The following is a 27,876-nucleotide window of genomic DNA, read 5'->3' as shown; positions in this document are numbered from 1 at the left end:
GGAAATTAGCAACTCTGACATCTCCACCTTGATTTACAGCCGCGGAAACAAGGGTCTGGAAAACGAACGTATAATCGATTTGCTCCTGATTGGTGATGCAAGCAAATGCAACAGGGTGCGCTTTTCTCATTTGATCGATTATGCAGATTACAAGAAGTGGATACCCTGCATAGTGATTTTAAATGTGCAATCAGCAGCGATCGTTGAAAAACGACAGAGGTATGAGAGCATACGTTTCGAAGAAATTATGATCCGAAATTTTCTGTTATCGTGGTCGACGTCTTTTCCGATTATGAAAGCCTCGCGAGCATCATCTGGTACAGCACATCTAGATGACAGCCAAGTTTCCAGCTCACCTAGAAATGGTCAATTGTAAAAATACACAATGCATTAGAAAAAACGCAGGCGATTGAAATGAACAATTGTCCATATCCATATACTAGAAACCAAGTAATTCAGCTGTAAGACGCCCGAGTAATAAACGTGGCGAACGAGAATGGGGGGTGCTAGAAATTTTCCTCGGGGATTTATTCTTGCAGTCGAAGAAATTCCTACAAGAATATTTGTAGAAAATCCTGTAGAATACTTCCACAAATACTGAAGAATGTCCCGGAGGAATTTTTGTAACAACAACCGGAGGAATCCGGAGAATTCTCTTGGTTAAACTTGAAAAGTTTTCGTATTAAACCGCAGAAGAATCTCCAAAGATTTCTAAAGGAACTCAAGGGTTGCTGGGGAGCTCCCGGAGAAATCTTCAAGAGATCATATAGATGATTTTAATGTATATGTATATATATATATTTACCAAAAGACATCGTTCCAGTGCCGAACAGTTTTTCTCTTGAAGATTTCACTGCGTAGTTCAGCGAGCCTTTGGCAAAGTTGCCATTGTTCGCTTGAAGCTGTAGTTTAATATGCATCGACGGTATACCCGATCCTACTAGTTTATCAATCAGTTGTTTATCTCCGGTTGCTAACTTGGACCGTGCCAAGTTTTCGGCTGGGGCTTCATGGCAGCTATGTTGTCCTTTAGCACTGACTGACACGTCTCCTGTAGTGTTGGGTATAAAGGCCAATAGTTGTCGCGTACATTGAGGCTTTGCACGTACTTTGATCCGGCTACAATTGTAGTATCGCATTCGACCCTTAGCCGGCGTGTTCTCGGACTTTAGTCGAAATCCCTGCTCCCAACTTCTGACGAAATCATCCAGGTCTTTCAACGGAAGCTCGCGAATAAACGACCAAGTACTCTTAGCTTTTGACGAAACTTTCAACTCAACAGTGCCCGGTCCGGTGTCCGCCTTTAAGCAGAAGGAAGGAAAATAACATTCAGGTCATCATATAACCAGATAATTTTGAGAATCATGTTATTCCGGTCTAATAGGATGTATTTTAACCGAGCTGTGAAATGCGCACGCTACAAAACAAGACCGTACTGAAGGTGGCCAAGTTTCAGGTTAGATTTTCCGTCTACTTCTCTGGACATAAAAGTATCAAATATCAAAAATTGTAACTTGGCTCATAACATAAGTCTCACAGTTCATAACTGAGGAATGGCTCATGTAAAATTAGCTGCGTGGCGGTGCAATTGTTCCTACCTTATACATACTATAAATTCCATAGACAAGCGGATACACAGTTGAGTAATTACGATTTAGTGTGCTTTTCCGTTTTTTCACACGCTACGTCGATTGCAATCGTGATATTATTCTCGTTTAGCTACACTAACTGACATTTCGTTTGGCTACACTCGTTTCGCTTGTGACAAAGGGGCAAAATGTGATGAGTAATAAATTATCCTCTTTGCAGAGAAAGAATTAATTCTCAAATTCAATTCTTCAAATTACAAATGATTTAAAGCTCAACATTGGCAATGGCCAGTTCTTTTTCTAGAACACAATTGAGGCAGCAGCATCCCACATTTGATTTTCTCTATGCAATAAGATTCGATGTGATAGTATGTCACGCTCTAAGGGGGGAGGTGTTTCGAGAAGCATGATGACCCGTACATTTTTTTAGTGAAATGATACAAAAAGCGTGACGAAGGAGAGGATGGAGTAGAAAAACTACCATTTTTGCGCGACATATTTTATCAACTTTCCCTAATATTGCGATATGTTTATTATTGTTGGTAGTAAAAAGGATGCACTCATAGCAAGGAGATGCAGTGTCAAAATTGGAACAGCGCGCTTGCTTTCAAATCAGTTGTTCCAGTCGAGCACAAGGTTCTTAAAGGTAGGAATATTGCGCCACTTGTATAATGCAGGCACTTTAGTTTGTAGGTAGATACTCCTGTTTCATAGCTTTACATGGAACTTCAAAACATTGTGTATGGATCGACGCTAATTGAACATGACCATACTAATCCAAAACAAGGCAGTTAGAGACTTATTTAAAAGTGACGAGATAAACTGAGCATGCACTAGCAAAACGGATTTTGTAATAGTAAATATGGCAGCTGAGAAAAAGTAGATGTACCGCGCAGATTACTTTTTACGTAACCTTTCGGAGGTATATTCAAATTTTAAGGAGCAGCATCCTGATGTAAAAATAGGCTTTTTATGTTTTGCAGCAGCCGTCGGAAGCATTACATTCAAACACCTAAAATATAATAATCGCTGACTTTTCAAAGAACTGTATAGATGCTGTACAGTATATAAGGATTTCATAAGGGGCAAACGCTCAATGCACAATCCATCTCTTTGCTATGGGGTCGTACACATATTACGTAAGAATTTTGTTGGGGGAGGGGGCTCTGTCAGTTTCTTACGCACCATAAAAATAAAAAATCATTTGTACGAAAGCAGCCTTAGGGGGGGGGGGGTGGTATGGTGAGTCAAAAAACCCAGAAAAAGTGCTTGCGTAATAAGTGTACGGCTCCTGTAAATCAAGCGCAAGAATTAAATTTTATAAGCTTTATAGCAATCGCGGAGTTTGCTTATTAGTTATTTTGCTTATTTTTTGCTTATTTTAACAATTTACGAATTTATCGCAAGTTGTTAAAAACCTAAGTTACCTGGCCTATACTGCCGTTATACGCATAACTGTCCCATATACATAGGAAATCCCAGCAAACATGGGACAAATATGCGTATGATGGTAGTATAAAATATGCGTATGTTGGTAGTATAAAAGATACATGTTTTCTGATCAGGCAGTCAATACCAAAATGAAATGCACCGGCGCCAGCGAAAGTGGTACATAAACCATTTTTATCGATTTTGTGTTTTTTACACTAACTGTTCCTGTGTGCAAAGGTCTAGTGAGGGAATAACGAAAAAATTATTTTTAACAACTAAATCTGGAGATATGCACTTTTGAATTTCTGGTATATATCACAATAGCAATTTCGTTGCCAGAAAAAGTGGTACATGTGCAGTTCTATCCACTAAAATCAGACTACTGAAAAGAAATTTTGACAAATGGATGTTTCCGCCATAGATTTTGACCCTATTTTGAACTTCAAGATGGTTTACTGCCGTTTAAAATAATTTGATAAATTTACATGTACCACTTTTACTGGCAACGATTTTCGGTTTCTGTTGCATTTTGTTCCCATTAATAGTGGTACATGTGCATTAGACCTCTTCATGTTTTCAAAAAGTATTAAAAATTCAACCGGTCAGCCCAGAATCACAATTCTTATGCTAAAATAAGTCTCCTGTCAAATTTTCAGCTAATTCGGATAAAATTTCGAGGTGGCTCAAGTCGATTTAGTGTTTTTGGGCTATTTTTAATTTTGGAAAAAATCTAACATGAGATATAAACGCCAAAAACTATCGCAACAACCTCTATATGGAAGCTATTGGTGTGCTCTACAAGTCTTGTGAACATTGCGAGTCGTTCCGTTCACGTTTTGTCCATGTTAAAGTGATTTTTAAGCTTTTAAGTGCATAAAAATACTGTTTCCCTCAAAAGTCGTTGTTCTACAACATTCTTGAGTTTATGACAAATGATTGTTAATTTATTATATTATTATTCCTCTTTTTCCTTGGAAATTTGAGTAATATAATTGCCCATGTGCGATTTGCTGTTAAATTCTTAAAAATCAGAAGCTGAACATTTGTCATAAATTTGCACGTTAGGATTTCTTCAAGCAAGTTGTTCGAACATTAGACCTCTTCAAATGTGCATTTTGTTCTAACAAACTTGAAATTTGTGAAGAAACTTAGCATATTTCTCATCACTACCTTTCGGCACATCAGTCACGACACGTTGGTACGGTTGAGCTGCAGAAAATTGCTAATTTGAGTTTTATTTTCGAGGTTTTTGGAGAAATGCGTCTCCTGTAAAATTTACTCAATGTAACATGAACCACTTTCGCTGGCACCGGTTCAAATGATGCAAAGGACGCCAAAAATTAAGCAAAATCATGTTTGCCTTTTACGTAAAGCCTATATGATCGCTCCAAGAACAACCTTTTTATAGAAGGCCTGGAGACCCATATTATATTATATGCCGATCGACTCAGTTCGACGAATTGCGGTGATGTCTGTGTGTGTGTGTGTGCGCACCCTCGTACCAAAATGTATCAAAAGTGTTACTTATTTTTCGGGAACTTATCCTCAGCCGACGCATTCGACGCAGACTTCTATTCCATTGTTTCCTATTGAAAATTGGCCAGATTGGACTATGGGCTCGGAAGTTATGGCCAAAATACCATTTTTTTAACAGAAAAATTGAGTAAAAAATTGTAATTTTTCAGGCACTTATCTCCAACCGATTTACTCGCAACAAGTTGCATCCTGTTCAATTTTTTTTTTATTGAAAATTGGCTAGATCGAACCTTGGGCACGGAAGTTATGGACAAAATGTAATATTTTATTTGCACGCGAAAGACACCATCACCGCTAGGTGGATTAAACAGGGTTTTACAATTATGCTTTGCTTGTTTTGGAGGAGTTCAAAGGTGTTATCGTATCATATAAATATATGCTTTATCGATCTAAACTTTTTTCCTGTACAAATACTACAAATTTTCTGGACGATAGAGATTGTTTAAATTCTATTCTTTCTCAGTCGATACTCTATGCAAAGTGAAGTAATAATATATGCAATATATTCAACCCAAGTGAATGAAACCCAGTCACATTGCAAAATATTTAAGAACAAAGTTTAAAGTAAAATGCAAAAGAATTACTCACCTCCAACTTACATGAAACGCTTGAGGAAGCCTCGACAAGAGGCAAACCAAGGAAGTCCGCTCCTGCTCCTGCTCTTGCACTTTGTAACGAAGTTGGCATATTAGGAATAGCATTTTTCGGCGGTGTAACGACGGATTCATTGCCATGCTCTTCAGAGCTCGCTGTTCTATCATTGATTTGAGGAATCGAAGACCTTCCTTTGATGTTGATGGGCTTGCCCTAAAATAATTGCAATATGTAATTAAGCATACGCTATGAATGTGATAAAGGCGATAACATTAAAATTCATAGCAATCACATGTTTTTTTACGAACACCTGGGGCCACTTATAGGTCCGAATATTTACTTTGACATAAAATCAATCATGAGTCAGCTGAGTGATGAAACAAAAATGGCAATGATGCTCTCTAAGAGCATCATTCCCGGGCGGGAGCATCTTAAGATGCGTCATGACCACCAGCGCAGCGCTCTTATTATAATTTCGTCAATCCTTTTCGCATTGGTGACTATTCGGCTCTCAAATTGGTTGCTGCTGTATTCCGTACCGGTGACGTTTGACAGTTTATCAAATTAGCAGCGCTGTTCACGCGCTACCAAATTTGGTCACCTGTCAGTTGCGCTACTTTTATAGCAGCGCGTTTAGTAGCGACCGATATAGTGTCAAGTAATGATTCTGGGAGCATCATTAATGGGCGCGAGTATTTTGATCACCTGCGTAGCGCTGTTATTTTAGTTAATCACTCTTTTTCGTATCGGTCATTGTTGAGTAGCGACTGGTAAAGTGCCAAGTAATGATACTGCGCTGCCAAACGACTAATACTCGCGCCCGTTAATCTTGCTCTACGAGCAATGGATATACTATCGAGCTCGTCACCTCCGGATTGGCAATCCTACGCATTGGCTTCCAGGGCTAACTGGAGACCAAATATAATATGGCAGGCTTTACCCAAAATCAAATCAACCACATCTACGTCAGTCGAGAATGGAAACGGAATCTTATTGATGTACGGAATAAACGTAGTGCCGATATCGCGTCGGATCATCACCTCCTCATTGGCGAAATACGCCTTCGCATTGCGCGGATTCGCCGCCAGGAGGAGAGAGTCGGACGACGGTTCAACACACGCCGACTGGGAGATGCCACGGTGAAAAGATCCTTCGTTGAAGAACTGGAGATCCGTGCAACAGATATTCCGGAAGGTGGCAGCGTGGAAGACCAATGGACCGCCATCAAGAACGCCTTCATCGCCACCAACGAAAATAATAATCAGGGCGAAATGCGCGCTCAGAGAAAACAATGGATCACTGACGCGACCTAGAGAGCGGTGGGTAGAAAATCTGCCACTGCCAATTATTCATTGTGTATTTTCTTTTAGACCTCACATACAAAATTGCTGAATTTTTGAAACATTTATTTTAAAGAGCTATTTTACCCCACTAGAGAACATTTTCTCCCTAAGTACCATCGGGCGGGGTTTCTATTGACAAATCGGGGGCTAATTAGGACATTTTGAAACAAGAATTATAACGTAAACTACTCTCATATTGCCATTATCACCATTCGGGTGTCTTGTTGATTGTTGATTGCTGGATTAAATTTGGTATTTTTCACTTGAAGTTTTTTTTTTAAATCAAAAATCCAAAGTAGCCCCCTGAGTCAAAAGAAGCCCCGCACGACGGTAAACGATTTTATAATCATGATAAACACTTGATATCAAGTTCTAATAGAGTAGAAAGCATGCAAAATTTGAACAAAATCGGTCAGTTCCAAATTTAGTGGAAATCAATCAACCGGTTCAGAAGTTACCTGAATTGATCAACAACTAAACAATACTTATCCCCCATACTCTCTCCCATTTCCAATGACCCTTCCATCCTCACTATAATCGTAGCCACAGGATAGAGAATATGTGTTTTATATTTGGTTAAAATCGGTCAACAGGTTCAGAAGTTACAGTAAGTTGATGTAAGTTGATCGATAACTAAACAATGAATCACCTGCTTTGAACGTGCTTACAACGGCACACTAGGAGTTAACTTTTGGATATCAGTATAGCGAAAGGCATCTAATGTTTACGAAAATAAGAACTTTATTCGAAAAAATATTTGGTAGGCGTAGTAGCGGACACCTTCCTACATAACTGGTACCAAATAGTTTTTCGTGAAAAGTTCCTACTGTTGAGAAAAACAACGTTAGATTTCGCCATACAAACTTCAGGTGGTTAACTCATGCTGGCTATTTTCACATATACGTTAGCGCCTGCTGGTGGCAGCGACGGGTAGGAAACCAGCCACTGTATGTGATTCATTCCCCTCCCCCACACCTTGGCCCTTGTTTCAATGACTCTCCCATCCCCACAATTAATATCTGCTTGAAAACAGAATATGTGTTCCGAATTTGGTGGGAATCGGTCAAGGAGTTGAAAAAATAAAATATTTTTTTCATTTGCTTATGGATACCCCTACCCCCACACTCTCCCCCATTCCAAAGATCACCCCGCCACTTCTATCATCGTCTCCTTAAGGTACATAAAGAATGTGTGTTCCAAACTAAGTTGATCAGTAACTTATCAACAACCCTCCCCCCGAAGCCCCCCCTCCTTTACCAATGACTCTTCTGTCCCCACTATTAGTTCAGTACCAAATTTTCAAAACGACTTATCTGCTTTTGTAAACAAAGATTCAGACGTCGATTTGACGAATCTGATACCACTCCACGCAAATCAACACCATCAACACGTAGGTGAAGCCTTCAGCTACCTGTTGATGGTGTTGGTTTGCGTCGGAGTGCTATCAGATTCGTAAAATCGACGTTTGAATCTTTGTTTACAAAAGCAGATAAGTCGTTTTGAAAATTTGGTACTGAGTTTATATGCAGTGCAGGTGTTTATCAACAGATGCCTGCGATACATAATTCGAGCCTGGATCGTCGTTGTCACCAGAGGTCGATAGCAACTGAAATTCGGGATCGGTTTTCTGGGCTGGGTTGGTCACACCTTACGTAAGGGTGAAAACGAAATCCGTAAACAAGTATTAGACTGGAACCCAGCTGGACATCGCAGCAGAGGCAGACCCAGGGGCTCATGGCGGCACAGTCTCAATGAAGAAATTAAACAAGTCGACCGAAATCTAACCTGGCAACAGGTTAAAGCAATAGCTAGACATCACTCAGGATGGAGATCTTTCAAGTCGGCCCTTTGCACCACTGGGGGTGTACAGGACGCATAAGTAAGTAAGTAAAGCATTTAGCAACGTGGTTCAGAATGTTTAATTATTTTACTAAAATTTCTAACAAAACCATGAAACATGAATAATTTTAATTCAATTTGAGCACATCATGACAACACAATGAAGGGGCGTTCCGTCCTCGACAGTGAAACAGCCATTACGTGATCTATGAGCCTAGGTTAATGTTCAAATAGTTAGCAGTGAATCAGAGAGGATTATTTTATTTATCACAATTGTTATTTCAGAATTATTGTATCGTTGTAACGTACAACTCAAGTTTAGAAAATAATCTTCTTGCAAGTAGTTGCATAAATATTTTTACCTTTCTCGTATATTATATTATTACCGAAAGGCTATATGTTCGCTCCCAAAAGTGGTTAAATACCAATACCAAAAGTTCGATGAGCAGTGTGGGCAAAAGTCTAGCTCATTTGTTTATACTTCCCCTTAATCGAATTACTCGCAACAAAGTGCAATCCTGTCCCATCATTTCCCATTGAAAACTGGGCTGTTCGGACTATGTGTTGTGGACAAAATACTATTTTTGTAATGCACGAGAGAGGAACCATTTTCGTTAGGTGGAATAATCAATGTTTTATTTTAGGGTTGTTTTGCTCGAAGATGTTTGTCAATTTTCTAATAAAATGGAGCGTGAAACGTCTACGCTACGCGGATTATATTACAATGTGGAATGACTTCCGGAGGATAAGAAAAAAAATCAACAACGAAACTCACCTTAGGTTGCCAGAAACTGCCTTCGAGCTTGGAGTGCATGGATGGGAATTCGTATTCGGATGTTGTCCTGAATTCGGTTTTGCTGGTCTGGACCTGGTCCGTCTTAGTTCTCGCTTTCCCGCGGATGGGTTTCATCTTTATAAAGCTGGACACTGGATGGCCGGAAGAAGATGGCTGAGATAATGTCACACTGCTGTTCTCACAACCTCCAACGACCCGTTTCTTGCTGTCCTCGGTTTTACGACGAACGGTTTGCACCCGAATTGCCGATGGTGTAACGAAACTTTCTGACTCGTTAGTAGCAGTTTTCAACTTTGTTGGACTGGACACCATATGGCCGACGGAACAGAACTGGGATGTTGTTTTATTGTATTCATGTTTGATATCCTCACGACCTCCAATAAGATGTTCTGCGTTATTCTTGTTCCATTTGCCAACTGATTGCTGACGCTTATGAATTTTCGTTGGAATGCTGGGCACCATGTGCGATTTTTTGGCCGTGAATAACTGAGATGTCGGACTTTTTCCGTTTTCGTCATCCTCGCGGCCTACGTCGACAGTTGTTCCGCGAACGGATTGCCGCCGCGAGCGAATTCCCGTTGGAATGCTGGGCACCATGTGACCGTCTGTAGATAGCAGAGTTTTCGCGCTATTGCCGTTTTCGTCGTCCTCGCGGCCTACGTCGACAGTTGTTCCGCGAACGGATTGCCGCCGCGAGCGAATTCCCGTTGGAATGCTGGGCACCGTGTGACCGGCCGTAGATAGCAGAGTTGTCGCACTTTTGTCGTTTTTGTCGCCCTCGCGACCGACGTCACAGGTTTTTCCGCGGACGGATTGCCGCCGCGAACAAATTCCCGTTGGAATGCTGGGCACCGTGTGACCGGCCGTAGATAACAGAGTTGTCGCACTTTTGTCGTTTTTGTCGCCCTCGCGGCCGTCGTCACAGGGTTTTCCGCGGACGGATTTCCGCCGCGAACAAATTCCCTTTGGATTGTTTGGCACTGTGCGACCGTCCGTGGATGGCTGTGGAGTCGCACTGCTATCGTTTTCGTCGGCCTCGCGGCCTACGCCGTCGACCTGTTTGGTGTTATTGGTGGTCTTTGCATCAACGGATTGCCGCCGCGAGCGAATTCCCGTTGGAATGCTGGGCACCATGTGACCGTCCGTAGATACCAGAGTTTTCGCGCTTTTGCCGTTTTCGTCGTCCTCGCGGCCTACGTCGACAGTTGTTCCTCGAACGGATTGCCGCCGCGAGCGAATTTCCGTTGGAATGCTCGGCACCGTGTGACCGGCCGTAGATAACAGAGTTGTCGCACTTTTGTCGTTTTTGTCGCCCTCGCAACCGACGTCACAGGGTTTTCCGCGGACGGATTGCCGCCGCGAAGAAATTCTCTTTGGATTGTTTGGCACTGTGTGACCGTCCGTGGATGGCTGTGGAGTCGCACTGTTATCGTTTTCGTCGGCCTCGCGGCCTACGTCGTCGACCTGTTTGGTGCTATTGGCGGTCTTTGCACGGACAGATTGCCGCCGCGAGCGAATTCCCGTTGGAATGCTGGGCACCATGTGACCGTCCGTAGATACCAGAGTTTTCGCGCTTTTGCCGTTTTCGTCGTCCTCGCGGCCTACGTCGACAGTTGTTCCTCGAACGGATTGCCGCCGCGAGCGAATTCCCGTTGGAATGCTGGGCACCATGTGACCGTCCGTAGATACCAGAGTTTTCGCGCTTTTGCCGTTTTCGTCGTCCTCGCGGCCTACGTCGACACTTGTTCCTCGAACGGATTGCCGCCGCGAGCGAATTTCCGTTGGAATGCTCGGCACCGTGTGACCGGCCGTAGATAACAGAGTTGGCGCACTTTTGTCGCCCTCGCGACCGACGTCACAGGGTTTTCCGCGGACGGATTGCCGCCGCGAACAAATTCCCTTTGGCACTGTGTGACCGTCCGTAGATAGCTGTGGAATCGCACTGTTATCGTTTTCGTCGGCCTCGCGGCCCACGTCGTCGACCTGTTTGGTGCTATTGGCGGTTTTTGCACGAACAGATTGCCGCCGCGAGCGAATTTCCGTTGGTGTTTTCTGTAAACGGAAAAGTAATTAACAAAAAACCAAATGGTGAACAATTGCTCAGAATGGCAAAGCATTAAATCATGAGGAAAAAAAAAACATTTTTGGCTTGGTACGTATACTAAGTAAGTATATTAAAAGGCTATGGGATCACTCAAAATTCTCACAAACATGAATGCACAGTTCCTGGTTGAAAATGATCTCATTTTACCGAGACAGCCATAATAAAACATACAAAAAATAAAAATACATTTTATTGTAACAACACCATTCAAAACAAAACAAAAATACTAGTGTAGAAGCAATCGTAGAAATATATAAGAATGTGTTCTTATCAACTGTTTTACTGAATTGTGAATGATGTTTTCGCATTAGGGTGGATAGGTATCATAGCAATACAAAATTTGAGATATTTCCAAGCTCTTTTCCGTACACACTCAGTTTTTAATTCTGCAGCTCGGCAAAATCCGCACAACCGTCTGCCCAGCAAAATAAAAACTGATATCCCGGCAAATATGACGTTTGTTAGCTGATTTTTGGCATGTCTGCTGGGGCACGGCTGTGCAAAACTCGGTTAAAGTTTAATATTTTGCTGAGATCCCGGTAAAATAATTTAGTGTGTAGAACAGTACAGTGTATGGAAAATATATTGTTGACAAAACCGACCAAAATTATTACAGTACAATGGTTTGATTTCATTCCTCACCGACCAGCCAAAAGATATTTTAGTTACTAGATAAAGATTGTTGCTTCCGTTCCCTTTGTTCTGCTGTCAGGAACATGTTGGGTACCAAGCTGTCAAATCGTATGGATTTTCTTTCTTTGACATTTAGCTCCCCTATCCTCGCCAGCAAAAGATGTTCCGGACAGCGACGACAGCGACAATCTTTATCTAGTAACTAAAATATCTTTTGATCAGCCGTTCTTGTCAGCCTCTGTTAAATTTCGGTTTCAATATCCCAACACAAAATTTAAGGTCCAGGAGGGTAAAAGCATGTCTACCGGCGAATTTCAGCAGACAACAAACCCGTTTGATTTCACCATGTGCGCAGTAAAACCAGCTGTGGTCCTAGTGGAATGTTGTTACATGAACTGAATCAGTGGTGAATTTGTCTGGATGCATAGTTAATTTAACTGAAGGTAAACTGTGGTAGTTTTAAAAACATGGCGTAGTCTACAAAATAGTAATTGTTACCATGGATGTTTTTGTGTACTTTAAATTGGGTAACTGCCCTTTTCGTTGGACTGGTGATTTTTTACCCAAAATGGGTAGAATAATGAGAATAGCATGTATATGTGGTTTGCAGAATTTCGACGATACTAATTTAAAAAAATCTTTTATTTAAAATTTTTCTTTTCAAAACCTAGCTCAAAACTGCCCTCGCAAGGCAATGGCAAACATAGGGAGGAGCGCCATTTGGGCAGCACCCCCCATTCTCGTCCACAATGTTCACAACTCGACCGCCTTCCAACCATATGACTTGATTTTTCGTAGGGGGAACGGTCCAAAATGCACCCCTTATGTTTTTTCGATGTTTTCGCCCACATAAACAAAAATACCCCACCATTTATACGTATAGTTGCAAAATTTACAAACCCAGCTACATTTCACAATGATCTCCTATTCAAAACAATGAGGTTTTCATGCCTTTCTAACGCATTTAAAAAATGTTTTAAAAATAAGCCTGGGCCAATACGTCCGAATGATGGTGAACGCATGGTTGTTTGTATTTTCTCAATGGAATGAACAACAATCTTACGGGTGTGGAGGCAAAACAGCAAATCGTGAAATTAGAGTGAATATGAAGGGATTTTGCTATTTTTTTTCCAATGGAGCTCAATGATGGATAACCAAGGGGCTGTCCATAAACCACGTAGACTCTTGAGGGGGGGGAGGGGTTTCGAAAAAGTCTACGATAGTTTACGAAGGGGGACGGGGGGATATACCAAAAGTCTACGTAGACTTTTTTATTTTATTTTTTTCAAAACGATTTATACAGCAGTTTTGTGCGGAGTTCACTAGTTTATGAATTTCACTGAAGTAAAAGTCTGAACAACGGCTTAAGACAATCATGAATTTCACCAGGAAATTCTTCTCTGTTGAGCAGGAAAATTTTCCAAGGTTTCTATAACAACTTTCGAAAGTTTTTCAAAATCTTCACTTGGATTTTATTGCAGATTCTATTAGAATTTCTTTTGATTTTCGGCAGGAACTTTTTTGCAAACTATGGAAATTATGTCGTACTTCAACGGATTTTTTTGAAATTTACATAGGAAGCATTTTGGAATATCCAAGAAAAAGTCTTTGGAATGCCCAAAAGATATTCTTTGGAACTTGTAAAGGGAATTCTCCGAAATTTACACGAGAAACCCTTCAGAATATTCACTGGAGATTTTCTGGGAAGTCCCCATTTTTTTTCTTAATTTCGGAAATTCTTCAGATTTTTCGCTAGGAATTCTATGTACAAGAGCAAAATTATTCGAAATGCCCGTGGAAAATTCTTCGTAAATTTCTTCGGCAGTTCTAATGCAAATTCTTTGGAATTATCGATGGAAAATTTTCCGAATTTCAAAATAAATTGTTGAAACCTACTACGAGAAATTGTTTCAATTTCCCACCAAAAACAGTTTGATTTGCCACAAATAAAAATTGCATTTTTTGTAAAATTTCTAATTTTCATGGAAATTTTTTCGATTTTTTTACGAAAAGTTCACATTATTCAGAAAATTGTTTGCAATGCCCATAAGATTTATTTAAATTTTCTCAAGAAATGACTCCAAATTTGGAAGAGAAATTAAAAAAAAACATCGTTGGAAACTATTCTAAATTTCCACGGAAAATATTAAAGAATGTCTGTTTAAACTTAAAATTATCTCGGGAAATAATCCTAAATTTTCACAGAAAATTACTCGTGGTTTTTTTAACGGGGAAACTTTTGGAATTCAGAAGAAAAATCTTGGGATGTCAACTGATGATTATTCAGCGGGATATTGCATGGAATTATCAAGAAAAGCAACGGAATTATCACGAAGAGTTCATTGTAGTATTACCTGGGAGCTTTCAACCCTAGTTTTTAAGTAATTTTGATTTTATGCTGGTTTTATAATACTCTTGAAGAGTAAATCATGGTCTTCAAGAGCGTTATAAAATATAAAATATTACTTGGGAAGGTTATCAATTGGGAAGTTTTACGAATTTTTCACGCAAAACTTATTGGAATGTAGACTTGACATTCTTGGAATGACAACTAGAAATTTTTCGAAATTCTGAAAATTCTTCGGTTTTTACAATTATGAACCGACGCTGAGAATTATAGGTCAGATGCGTGACAGATTTTATCAGTGGCGTGCCTATGCAAAAGTGTTTGCGATGGTGGCGCACACCTCTATGAGGAATTGAATTCAACAGTAATTAAATTAATTGGCTTTGAGATTTGATTTCAGGAGTTACGGACAGAGGATCAATATGACTTCTTTTCAATTTGATTTCTGAAATTCGAGTTTTGTTGTAATGTTTACATGGAAATGGAATTGAATAGCTGAATTTCTTAAAACGTGGTTTATTTCCATATTTTTCCAATCACATATGATGTTTTGTAAAATTTGGAAAAGTCTACGTAGACTTCATGGGGAGGGGTTTCGGAAAAGTCTACGATAGTCTACTAGGGGGGACGGGGGGGTTTGAAAAAGTGAAATTTCGGTCTACGTGGTTTGTGGACAGCCCCAAGGAATGTAATTGTCGCTGAAAAATGCAAAAAAACAAGCGACAAAAGAGAATAGCGATAACTCTTTGTCCCCATCTGCAGAAAATAAAGACATTGTTGCGTTCCATTTTATTTGCAATAAACATGAAGAGGTAATTGTTGTGAACTTTTCAAACTGCGATAACTTGTTTATTTCAGAAGTAAAACGCAAATCATGTCAACAGATGGTTAAGTTTATGTCTAATCTATGATAATTGATACTAATTTAACCAAAAACATCTTCGGAAACCGACTACTTCTCAAAATGTATGACAGGCGATCATTGTCCTATTCTGTTGCAGTTTGGGACAAACGCTTATTGCGAGTTGAGTTTGTCCCAACATTTACAAGAGAGGATAATGTTGTTGTCATTGGCAATGTTGTTATTTTACATTCCTTGTGGATAACTCATTATGAATTGTAATGGTAATATTCGTTCATAAATGTACTACAACAGATTATATGAGCGATTTTATGAGTGAGGCCATTTTGCCTCAGGGGTGCATTTTGGACATCACTAGAAATCTGCAACCCCAGACCGCATCGTGCTGTGCGGTTCTATTCTCTCTTTGTGGAAGGAAGTTTTTAATACTAGGGTAACGGTACCAATAGTGGAGGTATTAGTAGATCTACAAAAGAAAATATTTTTTAAAAATTGATAATTATGGGAAATTTACTGCTTTATTATCTTAGTCAACTAATAAATTTGCTAACAAAATGAGATAGATGTCATTTATCATCAGCAATTACCAAATATTGCTTGCACCACTATGGGTACACTGTTCCTTTAGTGGCGGTAAAATTAATTTTGGTTCCTATAGTGGTGCTATCCATTGGTTTCTTATGAGACTCGCCACTATTGGTACAGTTGCACCACTATAAGTGCAAGGGAGTCAATTTTGTTAAGGAAAATCATTGTTTTCAACAGTTTTTGAAGCGAAATCTTAAGGACAGGTGGATTTAAAGCACGACGCAACCATCGTAAAGTCTATAAATATGATAAATCTCATTAAAACCCCACTACCTCCACTATTGGTGCTACCTCCACTAAGGGTACGGTTACCCTACCCGAAGCTATTTCAATTTTAACAGTGCTTCTCAGCGCTATTTGTATCCACGGATCCCGTTAAGATCTTTGCTTGGACCCTCGCCTTCGTTTTACGTTGGACCCGTTTGCGGAAGTAAAATTCCGACAAGCGGTGTTAATCCTGCAGGGACACCGTTCTGGAAAAAAAAACCTCTTAGAAGGTCACGTCTCCACGCTCAGCAATGGGCATTAATAAAAACAAGAGGAAGGGTGAGTCTCTGAATTCTCCACTTCCTTCTAAGAAACAAGGTTTCAAGACCATCCTGCCAAAGCGCGGAAAAAACAGAATGAAGCTGGAGACTTTAGATGTTCCTTCTAACTCTAACATTGGAAATAATTCTTCTCCTATCGAACTGAGCAATCTTTTTGAAATTTTGAGTAACCTTCAGGGGATCAAGGTTTCATTTCAGATTGCCAGAAGGGGTGACTGCAGCGTTTTGCCGGCAGAGATGTCCTACACAGTTGGCACAATATCTGCTCTTAAATTTTTCATAATTTTTAACAATCATATATAATTCATTTAGTTAGTGCAACTAATGGATGGATATTAAAGCTTTCGAAATGTCACTTCGATCTGTCAAAATAATACACACCGGAGCCACGCGGGTGCGTGCACAGCAAATACACCGGCGTGTAAAACACGCCGGTGTATTTGCTGTGTGCGCACTTGCGTTATTTGGCGTGCACTATTTTGTCATATTGAAGTGACATTTCGAAAACTCAAATATCCATCTATTAGTTGAACTCACTGAATGAATTTTATATGATTGTTAAAAATTGTAAAAAATAAAAGAGCGAAATGTTTGCCAACTGTGTAGGACATCTCTGTTTGCCGGGATCCTTTGGCGATCGCAAACGTCTTCTTCAGTATGTAACTGAGATGTGCCATAAATTCTTCACGTACGACGACAAAACTGAGCGATTGTTCAAAGTTGTCTTGAAAGGTCCCCCCAGTGATGAAAAATCACTGGATGAGATTAAAATTGAAATTTCTCAATTACTTGGATTTTCACCAGACCAAATAATTAAGATAAAAAAGAAATCTCGCTCTGATACTTCCCAGAGGGTTATTTCTTAAGAATTTTATTTAGTTCACTTTAACAAAAGTGAACTAAATAATATGAAAAGTTTGGAAAAGGCCAATCATTTGTCGGTCGAGCAATTCATACCCACCACAATCAACGAACAAATTTTGCTCCTACCTCTCACCGGGTAACGAACAGTTCGTCGAATTCTAATTTTTCAAATATACCTACCTATGCAAGCATCGCTGCAGACAGACAAAATTTCATTTCTGAAAATTTACCGGCAATGAATGATTTTCATACCCATTCATCAACGGAAATTAACGTTCTTTCTGACGAATCCGGTAGCAAGTCTGCTTCCTACTTTGATTTTTTAAATGAACAATTGCATCACATTATTGATGCAATGTTCAAAGCAAATACCAAAACTGAAGCTGTTCAGGTTGGTATCAAATTTACTCAAAAAAATTTTATTGGACTTCGTTTGAATGGATCCAAATATTTTTTTGAAAATATTAAATTGGAATGCCCGCTCTTTAAAGGGTAAGGAAGATGAATTATTCAACTTCCTAGCAGTTCATAATGTACACATTGCCAGCTGGACTCTCCATCAAAAGAGATCCAAATTATTTTATTTACCGCAATTAACGTCTTGACAGCGCCTGTGGTGGGGCCGCCATTGTCATTAATAGACGTATCAAGCATAAATTATATTCTTCGTTTGAAACCAAAGTTTTCGAAACCTTGGGAGTTTCTGTTGAAACAAATTTTGGACAATTCTCTACACGGGTAGAAAAAAAGTACCTAATTTTAGGTACTTTTTTTTTCTCTTGCATCTCCCTCCCTCTTCCCTTTGTTGTTATAAAATGAAGAGCAAAACCACTCAACAAGGGCAGTAAAGTGGGTAATCTCATGTTTACAAAAGTTGAGTGAAATTTACCAAAAATTTTGGGTAGTTGCTATTTAAAATTAAGTATATTTTATTTAGTATTAAGTGAACTTTACTTAATTTCAAGAAAAACTAACTTAATTTTGGGTTCCCACACTAAACCTTCGATTTGAGTGAAAAGTACCTAATACACATTTAGGCCAGCCATGTTGTATGCTGTGCCAATATGGACTAGTTGCTGCAATACCAGAAAGAAGGCACTTCAGAGGATTCAAAATAAAATTTTGAAAATGATTCTAAAGTTGCCTCCGTGGTATAGTACCAATGAACTTCATAGAATTTCTAATATTGAGACATTGCAACAAATGTCCAACAAAATAATTTCCAACTTTAGACAAAAATCGTCGCAATCTTCTATTGCAACGGTTAGCTCCTTGTACCCTTAATATAAATTAGGTTAGGGTTAGTTTAAGTTAAACACATTGTAATTCCTAAATGGTTCAATTCAACCAGAGAAAAATACTAACTGCCAGAGGCAATTGAAATGTATTAATAATAACTAAAAATATAATATAGCAAATAAGGATGATAGTGTTAAGAAAACACGGAACACCTAGTCTAAGAGATGAATGTATGTGTTAGATAATTAGCAAATAAAATTAAAAAAAACTAGAGGTCTGCAGTTTGATGCTACATTTTGGTACGTGTGGTGCGCGTCGATCAGTATACATATAACTCTATGGGTCCCCGAGCCTTCTATAAAAAGTTTGTTTTTGGAGCAATAGTATAGCCTTTACGTATACTTAGTATACGAGAAAGGCAAAAAATTAACGAGAAAGCATACGGAAAAAAAACTCTTCTCGAAAATTCTAGAAGCAATTTAATTAAAAACGGTTAACTTAACGACTTTTCGTACAGTGTGTATAAAGTGCAATATCACAAAATAAAATTCTATACAATATGACAAAAATCCAACCCCGTACTGCTAACCGTTTTTAATTAAATTACTGCTTCAAGAATTTTTGAGAAGAGTTTTAAAATTTTGTTTGTAGGGTAAGGCACCCAGACATCGCCCTTCCCCACCCTTGAAAATTTTCTTGAAAACTAGTTGTTGTAAACAGGTTTTTTCATCCTTCTATTGAACAATTATTAGAAAACTTGAAATTCGAAAAATTAAAATTTTAAAATCGGTAGGCGAATACGGGGGGAGGGTGATTTTCTGGGTGCCTTATGGGCCAAACACAATTGGTACGTTTGCGTGCGTTTTGACAGTTTTTCCATGGGAAAACTGTCAAAACGCACGCAAACGTATCAATTGTGTTTGGCCCATTACCCTATGCTTACCGTTCAATTTTTTTTTTCAAATGCCATTCGTTCTACTTCTTCTTCGTGCAACAATTCCAGATGTACCCAGATTGTTCATGCTGTTTCACTCACACTGCTGCAAAATCAACCCAAATTTGTGAAAAACCGTGGTTATTCAAAAGTGAGTAACAACTGGTTTTTCATCAATTTGAGTCGATTTGGCAGCAGTGTGAGAGGAAAAACATGAAAAATCAGAGGTACCGTTTAGAGAATAAAAAATCATGGTTTCGGTTTATAATTATATGTTCCCGGTGTTCTTCCGCTGCCATGCGGCGACGCTAACCTCAAAATCACAAAATGGCGGTTTTAAATAAAAGTAGTTCAATCAGAACTTACCCTTTGAACTATTCCTTTTTTAACCAGGAATTCCTGTTTAGCCAGCTTAATCCGAGCCAAACGCTCCTTTGATGGCGGCATTGTTATTAAAATTCAACTTCTTCCACTAACAACTATTTTAATTAAAAATAATTTATATTTAAAAGGTTTCTGCCACCGGCGTATGAACACTACTCCACGAATGAAATACAACTCGAAGGTGCAGCCCAATGACTTAGATACTAAGGTGAGGAGGAGGACCAAATGCAAGCGTATTAGTGGATAATGAAAATGTAAACAAAAATGTTGACGTACATAATTGCACGGATTCTTAAGGGAGCTCGTCCGAATGTAGTAGTGAGAGCTTACACAGAATATGGATTTTCTCACCTTAGTATCTAAGCTCGTTGGGTACAGCCAAATCGGGTTGTACGCAAAGGTGCGACATTGAACTACGTACACTCAGAAATAGGCCTTTTCATGTGACACTGCCGAGACTGATGCTACACGGAAGAAATAAACTACCCAAAAGTGAGTTCAATTGCTTTGACGCAGCCGCGCTGTTGGCATCTAGCGGCGACGGACGTGTGCGTGAAATCACTGTTTTTCAACATGGTGAAGTATAGGAAGTATATTTTAAAATGCTTTGAAAATGTTATTAACAGTGATATGTTGAAAACTTTTAAATACGTAGGGTTAGAATTTTGAAAAAACTACATGTTAGGTTCCTCATCTACACATGAGGCATTCCACGGGGGCATGTCAGTCGATCCTGAGCGACCATTTCGAAAATATTTGAAACTCTGCACAGTTTTTCAATTTCATCTAAATCGTCATTTTTCGATATCAAATCTTCATATTGAGTCACGACTAACTTTTCAAAAGGTGTATGTGAAAATGGTTCAAAAATATTTAAAAAGCTGCACAGCAAAAACGGAATGTTCGATTGTTATGATTTTTCAGCAAAGTTAGACAACTAAATGGTGATTCTTAAGAAAATGTGCACAGTAAAAAAAATTTTTTTGCCTTTAAAAATATCATTTTTGTCACAAAACTCAAATATCTCAAAACCCTATCTTTTTCGAACGTAATTTTTTAGGGAAAACGGTCCATTATATTAGCTATCTACCATAAAAATTTGGTGATGGTAAACTAATAAACAAAAAGTTATGACATTTCAAACATTTCACAATTTTCACATTTAGTAAAAAAAATTTTTCTGTGTAAGTTATTTCGAGAATTGCAGTCTGATGCAGATTTTATTGTTAAGGGACGTGATTTAAACAAGTTGTTTTCATGATATTTTGATTTAATTATTCATAGCATCTATAAGAAACTTAGACACGATCCAGTGTTGTGATCAAAAGTATTGATAGTGTCATAATTTTCATTGCACGTGACTGGCGAAAAAATTTTTTAATAGTGTTGAAACCTGTTGATAATAACGTTGATAGAAACATATCAGAAATGTTATTTTTAAGACAAAAGCTGCAAAATCAAAGATTTATATACACGTGTACGTCTATAGTTTACCTGCAAAAAATATACCTCTTAGAGAATAGACTTCATGATCGGGAGGAAACGGGTATCTTCAACAACAACAAATGCATGATAGGTACATACCATGACAATGCTCACGAAAAATCAAAAAAATTACTACTACTAAGGTTGTTAAAGATCTTATAGTAATTTTTTCTTCAGTCAAGCAAATGACACCAAACTAGTCAGTAAAAACTTAAAAGTGATTTTGTTTATTGAAATATTACGAACAACATGAGTAGCCGTTTTCTCAACTGTTGTAGGCCGTTTGATGGAAAAAAGTGTTCAAAAGTGTTACGAAATCTCACCGAAAGCACCATAGATAAACTGAAAGCGACTGGTTATGCTCCAATGTCCACATTGAATACAAATTTACGCATTTGCACGTCCTGCCGTCTAAACGTTGACAAAAGAGCAATCTGTATATCATCGGTTGAGCAGAGCGCAGGAAGTTCGAAAACGACAGCAACTGAGGAATTGCCAGATGTATCGACAACAACTGAGGAATTACCAGAAGTATTAAGTGCTGAGAGCCTTGCCACCGTACCATCAGCGAAATCTGTTTCAACAAATCAATCGGAAGATGAGTGTATCCAAAAGGTCAACATCGAACGCTTTAACGAGGGCATAGCTGGGATAAAAGTGACCTGATTAAATGGAGTAAGATGGACTACGTTTATTACCCGGAGAAAAAATACCGTGAAATAAACGAAGCTGTACGAAGAAACCTCTTCAAATTAGGACCTGATGATGTGGAAAATACAGACTACGATGAGGTAATTATAAATATGAAGGAAAGGTTCTCGAATGCAGCCACGACAAGGAAAGAAAAATTATTGATTTTGTCGATGCTGCCAAGTTCGTGGTCTATTCAGGATGCCATTGATGAGTTCAAAACCAATAGAAATACAGTAAAAGAGGCAAAACAATTGAAGAATAACTGTCTTTCAACCAAAAATACTAGGTCTAGTACTGCATTAACAGATGAGTCAAAAGAAATATTAGTTCAATATTTTGAAGATGATGAAGTAAGTCGAGCTATGCCTGGTCAAAAAGAGTATGTATCAGTAAAAAAAGATGGAAAGCGTCAAGCAATCCAAAACGATTAATGATGACGACTTTGAAAGAAGCTACACACGCTTCAAGGAAATTCACGATAATATTAAAATAGGTTTTTCCTCATTTGCAAGCCTTCGGCCAAGGCAATGTAAGCTTCTTTCCAATTCAGGAACACATAATGTGTGTGTGCACAACCCATGAGAATATTAATCTTATTTTACATAGTTTGAAAAGAATCAATTTAACAAAGGATATTAAAATGTTAACTGGTAGTCTTTTGTGTGAAAATACAACATCAAATTGCTATCTACGATCTTGTTCGGATTGTCCAGATTCTTCATCATTGGAAAATACTTTATTCGCTGAGTTTGAAGAAAAATATATTGATCAGTTATCATTTGAGCAATGGGTGACCACGGATAGGTGTGACATAGAAACTATTGTAAAACCTGTAGATGAGTTTGTCATATATTTTGCTTGAAATTAGAAAGTTTAATCCCCACGATTTCATTAAAACAGAACAATCCAGCTTTTAAAAATACGAAAAATACATTACAAAATGGTGAATTTTTAGTCATTTGTGATTTTTCTGAAAATTACAGTTTTGTATTGCAAGATGAAGTGCAGTCCCATCACTGGAACGTACAACAAGCTACAATTCATCCATTCGTTATTTATTTTAATGGAAGTACGCAAATTGAACACTTAAGTTTTATTATAATTTCCGAAGATTTAAGACACGATTCAGTATCCGTAAACTTGTTCATTGAAAAAATGATTAACTTTTTACGCGTTGATAAGCATAAAGAAGTCAAAAAGATATATTTCATGTCTGATGGAGCAGCGTCGCAGTACAAAAATCGTAAGAATTTTTCGAGCCTATGTCAATTTAAATCAATGTACGGAATTGATGCAGCTACATCACCACATGGCCACAAGAGCAAGTTTAGCCAAAGAACGTGAGCATCCAATTAAAACTGCGAAAGAACTTTTTGATTGGGCAAATCGTAGAAAAGAAAAAGATTTAACCAAATTATCATTTTGTTTTACTACTACTGAAGAGTACGAAATAAAGGCTTCAGAGCTCAGCGAGCAATTTAATAACGCGAAAACGATCCAAGGAACCCAAAAATTTCACTGTTTCATTCCATTGTCGGAAAATAAAATTAAAGCAAAACTATACTCAAACTGTGCTGATAATAATTCAAAAGTGTTCGATATTTTAAAAATTTGAATAAAATGAATAAAAAATAAGTATTAATAAACTGTTTTCATGATATCATAACCCATACCAAAATTCAAACCCAAAAACTCTTAGAGTTTCTATAACAACATTGTGTAACTGCCACATTTAATTTAATACTTAGGATAATATTAATTCATTTTTATTTATTTATACATATAATATTTATACATATAATATACATAATATCGATGAATACATAAATATGGAATATCATACAAACAACTTGTTTAACTCACGCAAGGCCCTTAACAATAAAATCAGCATCAAACTGCGATTCTTGAAAAAAAAAATACACGGAAATTTTTTTTTGTTTACTATATGTGAAAATTGTGAAATGTTTGAAATGTCATAACTTTTTTGTTTAATAGTTTACCATCACCAAATTTTATGGTAGATAGCTAATATAATGGACCGTTTTCCCTAAAAAATACGTTCGAAAAAGATAGGGTTTTGAGATATTTGAGTTTTTGTGACAAAATGATATTTTAAAGGCAAAAAATTTTTTTTTTTTGTGCACATTTTCTTAATAATCACCATTTAGTTGTCTAACTTTGCTCATAACAATCGAACATTCCGTTTTTGCTGTGCAGCTTTTAAATATTTTTGAACCATTTTCACATACACCCTTTTGAAAAGTTAGTCGTGACTCAATATGAAGATTTGATATCGAAAATGACGATTTAGATGAAATTGAAAACTGTGCAAAGTTTCAACTCAATAGAAAATCATGATAATTTTTAAAAGTGTTCACCTTTCTTGGTGTTACCTATATGAAAGTAACCATTTCTACCCAAAGTGAACAATTTTTGAAATGTGTCTATATCTTTTTTTCAGGAAATTGCTTTATTGTTCATTATGTGATCGTATTTTCATGTCTCTAACATTGTGTCAGAATCATGAATAGAATTTACTTTAAATTATCAAAACCTCATTTTAATAAACACAGTTAATATTCACGTTGCTGTTCATTGACATTAAGACCATAAATGCTTTTCAGTGTTGTATTATTAACTACATCATTTGCACAACAATACATATGGTTAAAGTTCAGAGAACAGTTGATGAATGTTATGAAAACTCAGTTAATAATACAACACTGAAAAGCATTTATGGTCTTAATGTCAATGAACAGCAACGTGAATATTAACTGTGTTTATTAAAATGAGTTTATAATCTGTGTAATTAGCGAAGTGTTTTTTTTTTTTTATGCGGGTAGTGAGCAGCCCCTAGTTAGCTCTTACAGATGTAAACAAAAACTCGGAAGCTGCACCAAAGCAGCAAAAGAGTGGAAGCATATTTTTCAATACTTCTAAATTGTTGATGAGGATGAATTTAGGTACAAAAAGGTAAGTAAGTAAAGTATGAACGTGCGCATATGTGAAATCTGGTAGACTGATGCTACCAGAATATGAATATTGGTAGAATTGATAGGGAAACATTTTTAGCGGCCGAACCAAAACAATAATATGTATGTTTGCTTTAAACAATACGCTGATTGAAGCAACTGGGAATGTATATTGGATTCAAACATAATTTACGTTTGTTTTGATTGCGACAATATGTTTGTTCATAACCATATTTATGTTTGATTTCACCTAGAATATGTCTGAGTCTACCGTAATTTTTTCTGCGTGTTAGAAACATATATAATATCAAATATTTGTGAAATAAAAGCTATGTTCAAAAGTACATGAAGTTTGTTAGCGCTGACAAATACAATTTATGTGTGAGGTCAATGAAATTTATTTTCCATTATACAAATAAAATTTATATTTAAAACCATAAAACTTATGCAAAAGGTAATCAATATTGTTTATATATTTATTTGGAATAAAAAGACACACCTCAAATGTTTAAAGGACGGAGAATTCATTGATTCAAAATTATACATTTGATTGTAGTTTTAGCTCCGCGCATCATAAATTCTTAACTGGAATGGATTATAGATGAAATTCCGTAAGCCGACAAACCACGACCAGCTGCGTGATAGAAACGGGTATAAACTATCAGGAGTAATCAGCTCTACACTACATCCGTGACCGTTTTCGTGCGTGCGCAATAGCCATCAAGAAGATTTTATTTCCCTTTGCCACAACAAACCACACTTCCGGAAAGGGATTCCCCATTTAAACTGTTGAATAGAGTGGCCGGGATTTCTCGTCGATTCTGATTTTCAAAGCAGCAGCTCCTCCATGTTTCTCCTTGGCGTTTTTAGGTTTGTCGGTTCCAGTTCATGAACTGGAACCGGCGTATAACCTGAGAGTTTTTCATCCAGGTTCTTCGAGGAAAATTACTGCAGAAGTTTAACAGAAAGCTTCAATCTGCTAGGAATTAATGTAAAAAATATATGATTAATCACCTTGTGAAAAATGCTTTTGCTGCGGATGATGGTACGAACAGAGTGGAGTAAAGCCATTCAAAGGTAAAGAATATATGTGAACCTATATATCAATCTAAACTATGAGAAATTATTAATATTGTTTATACACGCAAAAAAATGTTGCGGTCGAAACTACCATTCCGAGGGTTAATTTAAGAATACGCACCGACGATTTTCAGCAGACAACGAACCCGTTTGATTTTACCATGCGCGCAGTTAAAATCAACTGTGGTCCTGGTGGAATGTTGTTGCATGAACTGAATCAGTGGTGAATTTGTCCGAATGCGTGGTTAATTTAACTGAAAATTTGTGGTTGTAACATGGCGTAGTCTACAAAATAGTAACCGTAATTTTTTTCTGTGTATGTTCACATACATAAATAAAATGTTTCCCACAAATATGTGTTATAACCTACTCTATAATTGGTATAGGGTGTGGCATGATCATTATAACCTCTAACATAAAAATGAGTTCCCTTTACCTTATAATAGTATTGTTGGATTCGGAATAAATTTTAGCATTGCATTTTTATTAGTGTGCATAATAAACATAATTGTACATCAAGTATGATACATTTGTAGTTAGCGTAAGTAGCGCTATTTCACTAGTAAACTAAGCCATCATCTAAATTTGTACATTCTCGGCGTTAAATCAGAACAAATTGATGAGCTTCCCGTCAGCGGATCCAGGGACTCTCGGATATTTTGATCTCTCCTGTTTTCTTTCACGATTTTCAGCGAACATGGGATAGCGTAGCGCCAACAGTTCCTGACGCGGGATTCCGCCATAAAACGGCAAGGTGTTCTCTGGCTTTCGCATTTCGACAAATGCATAGAAGAATAGTTAGCTGAATTAATCAAAAGTTATTCTTCAATATTATCCTGCGAATCTAAATAAAATGAAGATAGTACTCACGTTAATTCCGTTTGCTGGAGATTGGTTCAGCCTTCTGCGTTTATTCACCATCAAGACGTAAAGTTGATTTTTACCATACCATCGAATAATATGTCTTTTTAACTCTTTTTTAATGTGTATTGCTGGGTTTACAGTGTACACTCCAAATAATCTAAACGTTGTTTCCACCTGAATTTTCAGATACATTTTTCTTGCACACGTAACAGCAAATGCTTCAGAAAATTCAGGTGAAACTTAAGTGTCCGGTGAATTCTATCCAAAACTCAGGTAGAGCTTACCTGATTTTCACGTAGAATGAAAATTCTATCGAAAAATCAGGTAAAAGTTACGTTAATTTCAGGTGGAAAAAATCTACGTACTTTTTCAGGTGGAAACAACGTGCAGATTTTTTTGGGTGTGCGGATGTTCGAGGTTGGGTGAATTGGCCCTGACGAAAGCGAGAAAACAAAATGGGGGCCGGCTGATGCTTTTTTATTTCACCCAGCAAGGGATATAGGACGTCAATTTTAAAATGCTTATTAAAGCGTTAAAACACATTTTAGCCTAAAATTGTTCACTTTTTTGGGTTAGAAATTTAATTTACTTTCATATAGGTAACACGAAAGGTGAATTATTTTGATTAAAAAACATGTGTAGATGAGGAACCTAACATGTAGTTTTTTCAAAATTCTAACCCTACGTATTTAAAAGTTTTCAACATATCACTGTTAATAACATTTTCAAAGCATTTTAAAATATACTTCCTATACTTCACCATGTTGAAAAACAGTGATTTCACGCACACGTCCGTCGCCGCTAGATGCCAACAGCGCGGCTGCGTCAAAGCGAATTGAACTCACTTTTGGGTAGTTTATTTCTTCCGTGTAGCATCAGTCTCGGCAGTGTCACATGAAAAGGCCTATTTCTGAGTGTACGTAGTTCAATGTCGCACCTTTGCGTACAACCCGATTTGGCTGTACCCAACGAGCTTAGATACTAAGGTGAGAAAATCCATATTCTGTGTAAGCTCTCACTACTACATTCGGACGAGCTCCCATAAGAATCCGTGCAATTATGTACGTCAACATTTTTTGTTTACATTTTTCATTATCCACTAATACGCTTGCATTTGGTCCTCCTCCTCACCTTAGTATCTAAGTCATTGG

General features: G+C 37.8%; 2 protein-coding genes across 4 annotated transcripts in view; both read right to left on the bottom strand.

Moving 5' to 3' along the window:
- The window catches only part of LOC134209560 (homeobox protein caupolican-like), a 304,371-nt gene that overhangs the window by 147,104 nt on the left and 129,391 nt on the right, over window positions 1–27,876 (bottom strand). The window lies entirely within an intron of this gene.
- On the bottom strand, window positions 140–19,816 carry LOC134211690 (uncharacterized). 3 transcript variants are annotated; one of them, XM_062688820.1, is made up of 5 exons: window positions 19,614–19,816; window positions 9,108–11,180; window positions 5,145–5,363; window positions 806–1,301; window positions 140–356 (listed from the first exon to the last, which is right to left on the bottom strand). In XM_062688820.1, the coding sequence occupies exons 1-5, from the start codon at window positions 19,692–19,694 to the stop codon at window positions 148–150; spliced, it is 3,078 nt and encodes a 1,025-aa protein (XP_062544804.1). In that variant the 5' UTR covers window positions 19,695–19,816; the 3' UTR covers window positions 140–147. The 3 variants fall into 3 exon arrangements, with proteins under 3 accessions (XP_062544804.1, XP_062544805.1, XP_062544806.1); XM_062688821.1 differs by lacking the exon at window positions 806–1,301 and having other exon boundaries at window positions 170–356; window positions 19,614–19,814; XM_062688822.1 differs by lacking the exon at window positions 140–356 and having other exon boundaries at window positions 1,130–1,301; window positions 5,156–5,363; window positions 19,614–19,814.

This window comes from Armigeres subalbatus, chromosome 2 (assembly GCF_024139115.2).
Source record: "Armigeres subalbatus isolate Guangzhou_Male chromosome 2, GZ_Asu_2, whole genome shotgun sequence".
Taxonomy (NCBI): Eukaryota; Metazoa; Arthropoda; class Insecta; order Diptera; family Culicidae; genus Armigeres; species Armigeres subalbatus.
Note: the sequence above shows the minus strand (reverse complement) of the source record. Positions and strands in the feature narration are given on the sequence as shown.

Excerpts from the sequence above, each read along its gene's own strand:
- LOC134211690 (XM_062688820.1), bottom strand. The coding sequence starts at position 19,694 with ATGCCGCCATCAAAGGAGCGTTTGGCTCGGATTAAGCTGGCTAAACAG. Across the intron at positions 1,302-5,144 it reads GCGTTTCATGTAAGTTGGAG|GCGGACACCGGACCGGGCAC; the intron begins GTGAGTAATTCT and ends TTCTGCTTAAAG. Across the intron at positions 357-805 it reads CACTGGAACGATGTCTTTTG|GTGAGCTGGAAACTTGGCTG; the intron begins GTAAATATATAT and ends GACCATTTCTAG.